This window comes from Castor canadensis, chromosome 11 (assembly GCF_047511655.1).
Source record: "Castor canadensis chromosome 11, mCasCan1.hap1v2, whole genome shotgun sequence".
Lineage (NCBI taxonomy): Eukaryota > Metazoa > Chordata > Mammalia > Rodentia > Castoridae > Castor > Castor canadensis.
The window spans coordinates 19,267,629-19,281,156 of record NC_133396.1 but is presented as its reverse complement, the minus strand read 5'-3'; the positions used below and the strand labels follow the sequence as shown (position 1 = coordinate 19,281,156).

At 38.1% G+C, this 13,528-nt stretch overlaps 1 protein-coding gene across 1 annotated transcript; it reads left to right on the top strand.

The window, feature by feature from the left end:
• Positions 1 to 6,052: 6,052 nt before the first annotated feature.
• Positions 6,053 to 13,297, top strand: Krt25 (keratin 25). The gene is made up of 8 exons (XM_020154885.2): positions 6,053 to 6,557; positions 6,854 to 6,936; positions 7,289 to 7,445; positions 9,892 to 10,053; positions 10,138 to 10,263; positions 10,640 to 10,857; positions 12,660 to 12,727; positions 12,948 to 13,297. The coding sequence occupies exons 1-8, from the start codon at positions 6,129 to 6,131 to the stop codon at positions 13,055 to 13,057; spliced, it is 1,353 nt and encodes a 450-aa protein (XP_020010474.2). The 5' UTR covers positions 6,053 to 6,128; the 3' UTR covers positions 13,058 to 13,297.
• The last annotated feature ends 231 nt before the right edge of the window (positions 13,298 to 13,528 follow it).

Here is a 13,528-nt window from a genome sequence, read left to right as displayed (position 1 = left end):
CCACCATTACAAAAGATTCTTCAAGGAATTCTGCACACAAAAAATGAAAGCAAACAAAACCATGAAAGGACAGGCAGTACAAAACCACAGAAGAAGAAAAGACAAAGAATCAGAAAGTAACATTGATTCAACTGCACACAATCAAACCCTTAAACAACAAAAACAACTATATGACAGGAAATACCACATACCTGTCAATACTAACACTGAATGTTAATGTACTTAACTCCCCCATCAAAAGACACCGCTTGGCAAACTGGATTAAAAAGGAAGATCCAACAATCTGTTGTTTACAGGAGACCCATCTCATCAACAGAAACAAACAATGGCTTGGGGTGAAAGGCTGGAAGAAGATTTACCAAGCTAATGGCCCCCAAAAAAGAGGCAGGAGTAGCAATAAAAGTAGACATCAAACTTACATCGATCAAATGAGATAAAGAAGGACACTCCATACTAATAAAAGGGGAAATATACCAAAAGGAAATAACAATTATCAACCTATATGCACCCAATGTCAGTGCACCCAATTTCACCAAACATACCATGAAGGACCTAAAAGCATATATAGACTCCAACACAGTGGTAGTGGGAGGCTTTAATACCCCCCTATCACCAATAGATAGGTCACCCAAATAAAAAATCAAGAAAGAAATCCTAGAACTAAATCACACCATAGATCAAATGGGCCTAACTGATGTCTGCAGAATATTTCATCCAACTTCTGCACAAAATACATTCTTCTCAGCAGCCCATGGAACTTTCTCCAAAATCGATCATCTCTTAGGGCACAAAGCAAGCCTCAGCAAATATAAGAAAATAGAAATAATCCCATGCATTTTATCTAATCACAATGCATTAAAACTAGAACTCAACAACAAAAACAACAGTAAAAAACATGCAAACAGTTGGAAGCTGAACAACACATTGCTCAATGATCAATGGGTCATTGATGAAACAAAAGAAGAAATTTTAAAATTCCTGGAAGTTAACGAAAATGAAAATATGACTTACCAAAAACTATGGGACACAGCAAAGGCAATACTGAGAGGAAAGTTTATAGCCATATGTGCATATATTAAAAGGACAGAAAGAGATCAAATCAATGACCTAATGCTCCATCTCAAACTCCTAGAAAAACAAGAACAAGCAAATTCCAAAACAAGCAGAAGGGGAGAAATACTAAAACATAAGAGCCAAAATTAACTAAAATTAATTAAATTAATTAATTAATGAAATAGAAACAAAGAAAAAAACATACAAAGAATCAATGAAACAAAAAGCCAGTTCTATGAAAAAATAAACAAGATTGATAGACCTCTGGCAAACCTGACTAAAATGAGGAGAGAAAAAAACCCAAGTCAGTAAAATCAGAAATGCAAAAGGGGAGACAACAACAAACACCCCAGAAATCCATAAAATCATCAGAGACTACTTTGAGAACTTATAAATTTGAAAATCTTGAGGAAATGAACAAATTTCTAGATACTTAGGACCATCCAAAATTGAACCAAGAGGATATTAATCACCTGAATAGATGTTGAATGCAACCAAGAGGATATTAATCACCTGAATAGATCTATAACACAAAATGAAATTGAAGGAGCAATCAAGAGTCTCCCCAAAAAGAAAAGTCCAGGACCTGATGGATTCTCTGCTGAATTCTATCAGACCTTTAAAGAAGAACTGATACTAACCCTCCTTAAACTGTTCCACAAATAGAAAGGGAGGGAACACTGCCTAACTCATTTTATGAAGCCAGTATTACATTCATCCCAAAACCAGACAAAGACACCTCCAAAAGGAGAACTATAGGCCAATCTCCTTAATGAACATCAATGCAAAAATCCTCAACAGAATAATGGCAAACCAAATCCAACAACACATCAGAAAGATCATTCACCATGACCAAGTTGGCTTCACCCCAGGGATGCAGGGGTGGTTCAACATACACAAATCTATAAATGTAATACAGCACATTAATAGAAGCAAAGACAAAAAACCACTTGATCATCTCCATAGATGTCATAAGAGGCTGTGACAAGATCCAACACCACTTCATGATAAAAGCTCTAAGAAAACTAGGAATAGAAGGAATGTACCTCAACATTGTAAAGGCTATATGTGACAAACCTATAGCCAACATCATACCTAATGGAGAAAAACTGAAGCCATTTCTTCTTAAATCAGGAGCAAGACAAGGGTGCCCACTATCCCCACTCCTATTCAACATAGTCCTGGAATTCCTTGCCAGAGCAATTAGGCAAGAAGAAGAAATATTGCAGATGACATGATCCTATATCTTAAAGACCCAAAAAACTCTACCCAGAAACTCCTAGACACCATAAACAGCTACAGAAAGGTGGCAGTATACAAAATCAACTTATAAAAATCATTAGCTTTTCTATACACCAATAATGAACAAATTGAGAAAGAATATATGGAAACAATTCCCTTTACAATAACCTCAAAAAAAAATCAAATACCTAGGAGTAAATTTAATAAAGAATGTGAATGACCTCTAAAAGAAGAACTACAAACCCCTGAAGAAAGTGATCAAGGAAGACTATAGAAGATGGAAAGATCTCCTGTGCTCATAGATTGGTAGAATCAACATAGTAAAAATGGCTGTACTACCAAAAGCAATCTACATGTTTAATGCAATTCCTGTCAAAATTCCAATGACTTTCATCACAGAAATTGAAAAATCTACCCTAAAGTTCATTTGGAAACACAAGAGACCACAAATAGCCAAGGCAATACTCAGCAAAAAGAATGCTGGAGGTATCACAATACCCAACTTCAAAGTATATTACAAAGCAATAGCAATAAAACCAACATGGTACTTGCACAAAAACAAACATGAAGACCAGTGGAACAGAACAGAGGACCCAGATATGAATCCACACAGCTATGTCCACCTTATTTTTGACAAAGGTGTCAAAAACATACGATGGAGAAAAGACAGCTTCTTCAACAAATTTTGCTGGGAAAAGTGGTTATCCATCTGCAAAAAACTGAAACTAGATCCACGCTTATCACCCTATACTAGTATCAACTCAAAATGGATCAAGGACCTTAATATCAGACCTGAAACTCTGAAGTTAGTATAGGAAAGAGCAGGGAATACTCTGGAATTAATAGGTATAGGCAAGGACTTCCTCAAAAGAACCCCAGCAGCTCAGCAACTAAGAGAAAGGATGGACAAATGGGACTTCATAAAATTAAAAAACTTCTACACAACAAAAGATATGGTTTCTAAACTGAAGAGATCACCCACATAGTGAGAGAAAATATTTGCGAGGTATACATCAGACAAAGGACTGATAACCAGAATATACAGGGAATTTAAAAAACTAAACTCTCCCAAAATCAATGAACCAATAAAGAAAATGGGCAACTGAACTAAACAGAACTTTCTCAATAGAAGAAATTCAAATGGCCAAAAAACACATGAAAAACTGCTCACCATCTCTAGCCATAAAGGAAATGCAATTCAAAACCACCCTTGTTAGAATAGCTATCATCAAAAACACCACCAACAACAGGTGTTGGCAAGTGTGTGGAGAAGAAGGAACCCTTGTACACTGCTGATGGGAAGGCAAGCTAGTGCAACCACTCTGCAGAAAAAATATGAAGGTTTCTTAAAAAAATCTAAACGTATATCTTCTATATGATCCAGCAATCCCACTCCTGGGGATATACCCAAAGGAATGCAACTCAGGTTACTCCAGAGGCACCTGCACACCCATGTTTATTTCAGCACTATTCAAAATAGCCAAGTCATGGAAACAGCTAAGATGCCCCGCCACTGATGAATGGATCAAGAAAATGTGGTATTTACACACAGTGGAATTTTACTCAGCCATGAAGAAGAATGAAATCTTACCATTCTCAAGTAAATAGATGGAACTGGAGAACATCATTCTGAGCAATGTTAGCTGGGCTCAGAAGACCAAAAATTATATGTTCTTCCTCATATGTAGACTTTAGATCTAGGGCAAATGCAGCAATGTTGTTGGTCTTGAGTCACACACTAAGGGGAGAGCACATACAGGAGGGATGGGGATAGGTAGGAAACCCAATACTTGAAATTGTTTGATGTCCCCACGGCGGAGGAACTAATACAGAAACCTTAAAGCGACAGAGGTCAATATGGGAAGGTGACTGGGAACTAGTGAAAAGGTCAGGTAGAGATGAACCAACTTGGGTTGTAACACATTTGTACATGCAAGCAATGCTAGGAATATCTCTGTATAGCTATCTTTACCTCAGCTAGCAAAAACGCTTTGTCTTTCTTGTTATTGCTTATGTCTTCTCTTCAACAAAATTGGATAAAATGGCAGAACAGTTTTTGCCTGGAAGTGAGGGGGTGTCAGGGTAGAGGGAGGGTGTGGGGGACAGGGGAAAGTAATGGTCCAAAAAATGTATGCACATGTGAATAAATGAATAAAGAAAAGTAAAAAGCTGCCAAACACACACAATGAAAAAGGGCAATGTCTTCAAAAAATAATGTTGCAAAACTTGGATTTCCACATGCAGAAGAACAGAATTGAACCCATCTCACATCCCATATACAAAAATCTACTCAAAATCCATTAAACACTCAAACAAAAACCTGAAACTATAAAACTACTAGAAGAAAACATTGGAGAAATCTTCTTAATATTGGTCTAGACAAACACATCTTTCCTATGGCCCTAAAAACACAGACAAGAAAAGCAAAAATAGAAAGAAAAAAAAAGATGGGATAGCATAAAACTAAAAAGCTTTTTCACAGCACAGGAAACAATTAACAGAGTAAAGAGACAACCCACATATTGGAAAAAAAAACATTGTGGATGGTACATCTGATAAAGGTTTAGTATCCAAAATATGTAAAGAACTCAAACAACTCAATAACACAACAAAAACCTGCTTTAAAAGGCAGTGCTCAAAAGAAGACATACAAAAGGCCAACAAGTATATGAAAAAAAATGCCAAAAATTATCAAAGAAATGCTTCGAGGAGTGGCTGGTCAGAGTACACGAGATGTCAGTGAGTAGGAGAAGTAAGTTCAGGAGGTCTGCCGTACAATTAAGTGACCATGGTTCATAGTAATGTATTTTATACTTGCAAATTGCTAAGAGTAGATTTTAAATGTTCTCACTACAAAACTAGGTGAGGTAACAGATATGTTGATTATCTTCACTTAGCCATTCCTCTATGGATACATATCAAATCATCGTGCCCTACACTATAAACATATACAATTTTGTCATTTAAATTTTTTTCATAATATTTAGGATTTTCAATGAATATATGTGCATCCACACCCAGTGAAGCATTACTTTTGACTTTCACCTAAGCTAAATAAACCACATGAAATAAAGACAGATGAAATACTGCCTTTCGGGTTTGCTTCAAACTTTGCAGGGTCAGGAAATAAGTTAATGTCTTCCCAAACTCCAACAAAACATAACAGCAATTAGGGGTGTGTTCCTAATTACCAAAATGGATAACAGAGCACAACTACCCTCATCATAAGTGTCAACAAAATAAGTTGTACATGTCAGCCAAAATGCAAGTTAACTTCCTGTCAGAAACAGTGTCAAAAGGAACTCAAAACAAGCAACCTAAAACCTAGCCATTGAAGGATCAGGTTGGGAAAGTCATTATTACAGTTTACTCTCAACTGATATTGAAAAAATTGTGAGACTAAAAGCAGAAAGTCTCAGAAACTTTTTGGAGAATCTACCTTGGCATAATAGCCCCAAACCATGATGCCTATGGACCAGGGAACTTTACCTTCATAGGGTGGAAATGAAGAATGACTCACTGGCAATTTTAAAATGAAATAATGAACCTGACATTGCTCCACCTAGACCCATTTCTCAGATAACTGCCAACCTGAGGGCAATTGCCCTCCTACAGAAATGAGCCCAACAAAGCTACTTACTAATTAGGAAAAATCATGCAATTATGCTAACTTGCTGAGGCTGGCAAGCCATGTTTTACTCTATGTAGGCAGAATTGCATGCAGAACACCCTTGAGAATTATCTATAAAAAGGCAAACAAAACGGTTGGGGTGAGAAGGCACTCCATCCTGGCTTTTACACATAGAGTTCTGTGACACGCTTGCCCTGAGATCATGTCTCTCCGACTTTCCAGTGGACCCAGGAGGTCCTATCCCCGCCCCAGCACAGGATCGCTCAGGCTATCTGGTGGGGGAGCCAGCTTTGGGGCTGGAAATGCTTGTGGCACACCAGGCATTGGAAGTGGCTTCTCCTGCGCCTTTGGTGGTAGCTCCTTGGGAGGAAATGCAGGAGCAGGCAACCCCTGTGCTGGCTTCACCATGAATGAGGGGGGCCTCCTGTCAGGCAATGAGAAGGTGACCATGCAGAACCTCAACGACCGTTTGGCGTCCTACCTGGACAACGTGCAAGCTCTCCAGGAAGCCAACGCTGACCTGGAGCAGAAGATCAAGGGCTGGTATGAGAAGTTCGGACCTGGCTCTTGCAGGGGCCTTGACCACGACTACAGTAGATATTTCCCAATAATCGATGATCTCAAAAATCAGGTAAGACATTATATTTTGCCACCACATGTATATACTTTAATATCTAAGTTTCATTTCACTGAATTCTAAAGCCATGTATTATTCCTTTTGTGATTTTTTCCCCCCAGGGTATTTCAATTTAGCTTTGGAAATCAGCACAAAGTTGATTCAATTTGGTGAACCTCATGATAAAAATGTCTTTGACTAATAACGATGTTAATGTTTAATATTTTCATTTCCTAATCTAAATAAAAGCTTTGGGGATTTTACTCATTGTGATAAATTGTCTTTAAAAAGTGAAAGTTCCTCTTTTCTAGGTCATCGCTTCTACCACCAGCAATGCTAATGCTCTTCTACAGATTGATAACGCCAGGCTGACGGCTGATGATTTCAGACTGAAGTAAGTAGACACACAGAGTGAAAGGAAGTCAGTGATACATGTGAATCTGTTTAATCTTCCCATTAACTATTGCCAACTGTCATTCCAAAACTATAAAGTTTTTGGATTTAAAATAAACAGACTATTGTTACTTTTCTGTACTTGGGCCAGTTTTAGTGAACTCCTACAAAGCTCCAATCATCTACTTCTTTTTCTGTCAAATACATAATAAAAAATAATAATTATACAATAATTAAAGATGTTTCTGTGGTCAAATTTGCCACTTTAAAATTCTAGAGTTCTAGCATTTGTCATTGATTGAAGACTGTCTCTAACCATGTGACAAGTTGGAAAATCATTAACGCTTTTTAAGGTATGAAAACGAGCTGGCTCTTCATCAGAGTGTGGAGGCTGATGTCAATGGGTTACGCAGAGTTTTGGATGAAATAACCTTGTGCAGAACAGACCTGGAGATTCAGTATGAAACCCTGAGTGAGGAGTTGACTTACCTCAAAAAGAACCACAAAGAGGTAAGAGCTGAACATCTTCATTGTGATCTTCCCCTGCATGTACTGTCTACCCGACAGGAAATGACTACTAACCCTCTTAAGTAGGAAGTGGGTCTGAAGACCCATTGACAGACAGACTTGAGGGCTGACTTGTATTTGTAAGTGTTGAACTGCTTGTATCGATTCACCCTTATTCACTCATCTAGTTTCCCATGGGAATTATGAAGAATCTTGTTTTCCAGAATAATCAGGGTTAAATATCGGTATTTGGCTATGTAATTATAACTAAGTTAAAACGATCCACTTAGTAGATTACACCTAATTAGATAAAATGAATACACTTTAAGGGCACCATAAGAAAACTGGATTTAAATCTATATAACAGTGTCAGATTTAAGACACCATTTTTACTTCATACACATATTAAATATATATACTTAACATTAAGACATATTCTTGATAGTCATAGCTATACAACTGAAACAGCAATTAAACTATTAACTAGAATGTACACTTCTGAGTACATAGTATATTCTGAAGTATACTTTTGGAAGCTAGACTCAAAATCAGATCATGCAGTCATTTCATCTTTGAGACTTTTTTGGAGCCATTGTTTAAAAAAAAAAAACCCAAGAAGTAGGGGGGTTATCCTTTGAAAACAAATTTGATATTGTTAAATAGTCAAGATTTCCACAGTTAAGTCAAATGCTGAAAGCAGAAGATCAAGCTAAAGATGTTACTTGGTTAGTCATGAGGCTGTCTTGTAAATAAAACAACTTGAATACCAGCATTTGTTTAACCGTACAGGTTCAAGTTCCATGCAGTTACTCAATAAATTTTTGTTGAATTGGAAACAATTGATTTTTTTAAATGTCTTACTTGTAGGTGACTCATATTTACATCATTTTTACCATTTTCTTTTTCTTCTTGAACTGAGGAAATTTTCACTAAATGCTCAGGAGTTAAAAACCATATAGGAGTAAAACACCATGTGGAGCTAGAGAAGTTATAGAGTCCACCAGAGAGGAAAGAATATTACAAAAGCTGTAGCTACCCACACAGACCAATCCATGAGTCAGGAGGAGTTTCTGCAGCTGTGTTATTTCAGTACACACAGATTCAAAAAACAGATGTGGTGGTGCACATCTGTAATCTCAGCACTTGGGAGGCTGAGGCAAAAAGATCATGTGTTCGAGGCCAGCCTGGGGTACACAAAGAGACCCTGCCTCAAAAAAGAAAAATTGATGTACACAGACTTAGCAGTGATGCCTGCCCTCCACAATCTGAGAACCAGACACACAGCATACAGCACAGATGGAATAGTGTGCAGACTTTGGCTGCAAAATAGATTCCATCTTCCGTAATGATAATAATTTTAATAGCCAGCATTGGTTTAGCATTTATCCACCAGGAAATCTTACTAAGTCTGAAACTATTATTTTTTCTCTTTTATAACAAACCCAGAGAAGGGTTTTTGTTTTGTGGAATTGTTGGTGGTACTGGGGTGTGAACTCAGAGTCTTGTGTTTGCTAGGCAGGTGCTCTATCACTTGAGCCATGCCCCCAATCCTAGAGAAGTGTTTTTAATTAGCTTCAACTTTTCAATAAGTAAATCAAAACTTAAATAGGTCAATCAACATTCACAAATTTACACCAACACTACAGGACAAACAAGAAGGCACATAGAGATTTATGTCACTCCAAAGTCCCAAGAGAACACTGTAATATCACTGTGTAAGCTTAACAGGCAGGCAGGTGGATTATTTCTTCCCTGGGGGGCACGCGCACACACACACACACACACACACACACTGGTTGGTTGGTTGTTTGATTCAAACTCAATCCTATCATATTCATCCTGTCTGTGTTCAGGATGAGACATAGCTGAGATCTCCTGGAACCTGGAAGCTGACGCTGGTCTCTAGTGAAATTAAAGCCCATCCACACAAGAGCATATCTACGGTGCACAGACAAATAGAATAAGAGATAAAGGACCATTCATTCTAAGTATTCTAAGGACTTGCATTTGGGAAAGGAGCTAAGACTTGTTCTGGGTAGCAGAGCTAAAACTGATGAGTTGTAGTTATAGTAGCAGGAGTTTGGCCCACCATAATAAACAGCACTGAAACAAAACTCTTAAGCCATGCATGGTGGTACATCTCTGTAATCGCAGCACTAGGGAGACTGAGGTAGGAGGATTGTGTGTTCGAGGTCAGCTTGAGCTATAGTCAAAAAAAAAAAAATCCTCAAAACTCATCCAGAATGAAGCAGGCTATTCCAGGAGACAATGAGTTCACCATCCTTGAGGGCCAAATCGAATGGACAGGAAGGATAAAATGTGGAGGAAGGAGGTCACTGCACAGCCTGGGAGGAGGAAACCAGACTTCTAAGAACCCTTCCAAAGCTAAGCTTTTGAACTTTCCAACGAGATGCCTGCATGGCTGAGCTGAACTCTTCTCTGCCTGCAGGAAATGCAAGTTCTGCAGTGTGCGGCTGGAGGCAACGTGAACGTGGAGATGAACGCGGCCCCCGGGGTGGACCTCACGGTTCTGCTGAACAACATGCGAGCTGAGTACGAAGCCCTGGCCGAGCAGAACCGCAGGGACGCCGAGGCCTGGTTCAATGAGAAGGTGAGTGCTTTCCCGGAAACCAATCCTATGCATTTTGGTGATGTCCACAAAACTAATATTTGTTCCCTGGCTTACTGGTTTCAGAGCGCTTCGCTGCAGCAGCAGATCACAGAGGACGTTGGAGCCACAACCTCAGCCAGGAACGAGCTGACGGAAATGAAGCGCACGCTGCAAACCCTGGAGATTGAACTGCAGTCTCTCTTAGCCACGGTATGAAAACCAGTTTCTTACTATCTCCTAGGCGCGTTTTAAATAGGTACCCACTGGTTCTAATGCTCCTGAGAGTAATGGAAGGATGGATAGCCACATATATTTTCATATTTATCCTAAGAAATAGGATAAATCTTCTTAAAGGATTGTGTATATAACAACTAAAACTGCGACACCAAGGTCTCTAGGTCTATTCTATCAAAAAGAAAGATTTGCTCATCTGGAAGCAGTGCTGTACAGTCATATTAACTATGTGTTGATGTGAAATCTAAATTATAGGTAAAGTGAAAGTGAGGAGGGAATCGTTTATTAAAGAAATTTCTGCATATCTGAATATCTGTCTCAGGTTCCCTGGTTTTTTTTTTTCCCCTGACAGAAACAGTCCCTGGAGTGCTCCTTGACTGAGACTGAGGGCAACTACTGCTCACAGCTGGCGCAGATCCAGGCTCAGATCGGGGCCCTGGAGGAGCAGCTGCACCAGGTCAGGACTGAGACTGAGGGCCAGAAGCTGGAGCATGAGCAGCTGCTGGACATCAAAGCCCACCTGGAGAAGGAAATTGAGACCTATTGCCTCCTCATCGGAGGAGATGAAGGGTAGGTAAAGTAATTTACATGGGAGATGTCAATTGCAGTCCATCCTCCTCGTATCCATGGGTTCTATGGGTTCAAACACCAATTGGAAGGAAAATATTCAAAAAATTACAATTTTATCTGTGCTGAACATGTACAGACTTCCTTTTTATTATTCTCTAAACAATACAGTATCACAACCACTTATACAGCATTTACATGGTATTAGGTATTAAAAGTAATCTAGAGATTAAAGTAGACATAAGATGTGTGTAAAGTCTATGCAAACATGCCATTTAATATGAGAGACTCACATTGGATTGCAGGGGGTACAGGGGAACTCAGGGCTTTCCTTGGTAGGCAAGCGATCTACCACTTAAGCCATGCCTCTAGCCCTCTCTGCTCTGGTTATGCTGGAGGTAGGGTGTTGCTTTTTGCTGGACTACAGTCCTCCTATTTTATGCTTCCTGCTGTCACTGGGATGACAGGTGCACACCCAGATACTGGTTGAGATGGAGTCTCATAACTTTGGCCAGTGCTGGCCTCAAATTGGGATCTTCCTGATCTCAGCCTCCCTAGTAGCCAGAATTGCAGGTGTGAGACATAGACATCCAGTTCATTCTTGCCGTTTTGTATCCACTGAGGTCATGAAACCAATCCCCCATTGATACTGAAGGACAATTGTCCTGAAACTTGCTTAAAACTTAGATCCCTGGAAAGGGAATAGCAACTAATGTGGCTACATTCATTATCACGAAAGCTAAATGTTAAGTATAACATTTAGCAAGATATGAATTAGCAATATTTGATAAAATCAAATACAAGCCTTGTGTTTAATGTATAAAGGTTGAAAATACCACTTTTTGTTATTGTTGTTGTTTGAGCAAGGTCTCCCTTTGTAGTCTAGGCTGGTTTTGAACATAAGATCCTCCTGCCTCAGCTTTCTGAGTTCTGGGATTACAGAACTCACCCACTAAACAAACACACCCACTAAAAGTATCACTTCCAATGCTCAAAGCAGAGCAATTTCAACTGTGTTACCTGCTGAATATGTTCTCACCAAAGAGTTAAAAAGAACCTAATGATGATCCAACATTGAAGTGGTTCTCTCTAAAGCACTATCCTTTTCTTTTTCAGGGGGAGGGGAATACAAGGACACAATTCATGTTCTTGAATTTATAGGACAGAATATATTCATGTACATGAAAATTCTGAAAACAATATATTTTTTAAAATTAGATAACTGTAAAACTGTGTTGATATTATGAGAACTACAGGATGTATAAGAATGAAGAAATAATTGTGAGTTACAATGGCAAATAACCAAAATGCCAGATTGTATGAAAGGAAAGCAGTACAATCTCAGAGAAAATTCCACTTAGAAAAAAAGAAATTTTATACTTGTGTAAATGCTGAAGCAATCCACATCCCTCTTTCTCTACCTTTTGTCCAATCCTCCCTCATTAGAGAAAGTCTAAGATATCACATGAAATTAGAATACACAGAGAAAATGTTTTTCCAAATGTTGTGACATGTTGACTCTTACTAGTCTAAATGAAGTTAAAAACAGATAAATACTCATAAGGAAGAATCATGTATGTATTTAATTTGTACAGACTTGAAAAGTGAAGCCTACATCCAATGTCTTAGTATATTGCTTTTGAATGATGCTGTAATAAGCATTTAAATTATTTTTTATATTTCATAATATATATTTTCATTTGATTTTCTACTGTGTTTTATTTCTGCAGATCCTAGCAATGACTGTCTACTTTTTTTCTTGTTACAGTTTCTCTAAAGCACTATCTTTTGTGATGTTTTCACAGGGCTTGTAAATCTGTAGGTTACAAGTCTAAAGATTATGGATCTGGAAACATGGGAAGTCAAATCAAAGGTAACTAAAATGAAATCCTGTTGTTATGTTATGCTACCTCATTTCCAGTGCAAAGCTGATTTTTATATTACCAGGACTTAGTAAAACCAGATATAATAAATATGTGTGTGTTCTACATAGTTGGTCTTATATCAAAATTCTATTATTCCTTCAATAGGTATAATTTTTTATTTACTTCTTTTTAACTCTCTAAAATCTCCTTTTAAATTTTAATTTTCAGATTCATCCAAACCCATAGTGGTTAAGAAAGTCCTTGAGGAGGTAGACCAACGAAGCAAAATACTTACCACTAGGCTCCACTCCCTGGAAGAGAAATCTCAAAGTAATTAACAGAGAACATAAGCCAAAAACCCTCAGAGAAGAAAAGGCATTATTTGTGCCTGGGAAAACAAGCAAGTCTAAGAAAGCCTATTCTGTTTTCTTCCTGTTCCTTTCTATTTCTGGGCAATCCACAGCTGATCTCCCCATTCATCTGGAAGAGTGTCACACACAAATATGATGACTCATTTGATTACCCTATAGCAATCTGTTATCACTCCTTGTATTCAATAAACCTTCCTTGAGCAAGTTCTCACTAGTGATATTAGATGATGTTTAAAAGTTCTATGTCTGTGATACAGATATATGAACACCTAATGGCTTTTTATTTATATGAAAGTTTTGTTAAATGTTTAACAGATTTCCCCCTAGATTTTCATGAGGCTTTCCAGATCTTTCAAAATCAGACAAAATCAGAAGGAATAAAAACATTTTCACTTACAACCTTAATATGCCATACTTTGATATAATAAGAAGCCTGTT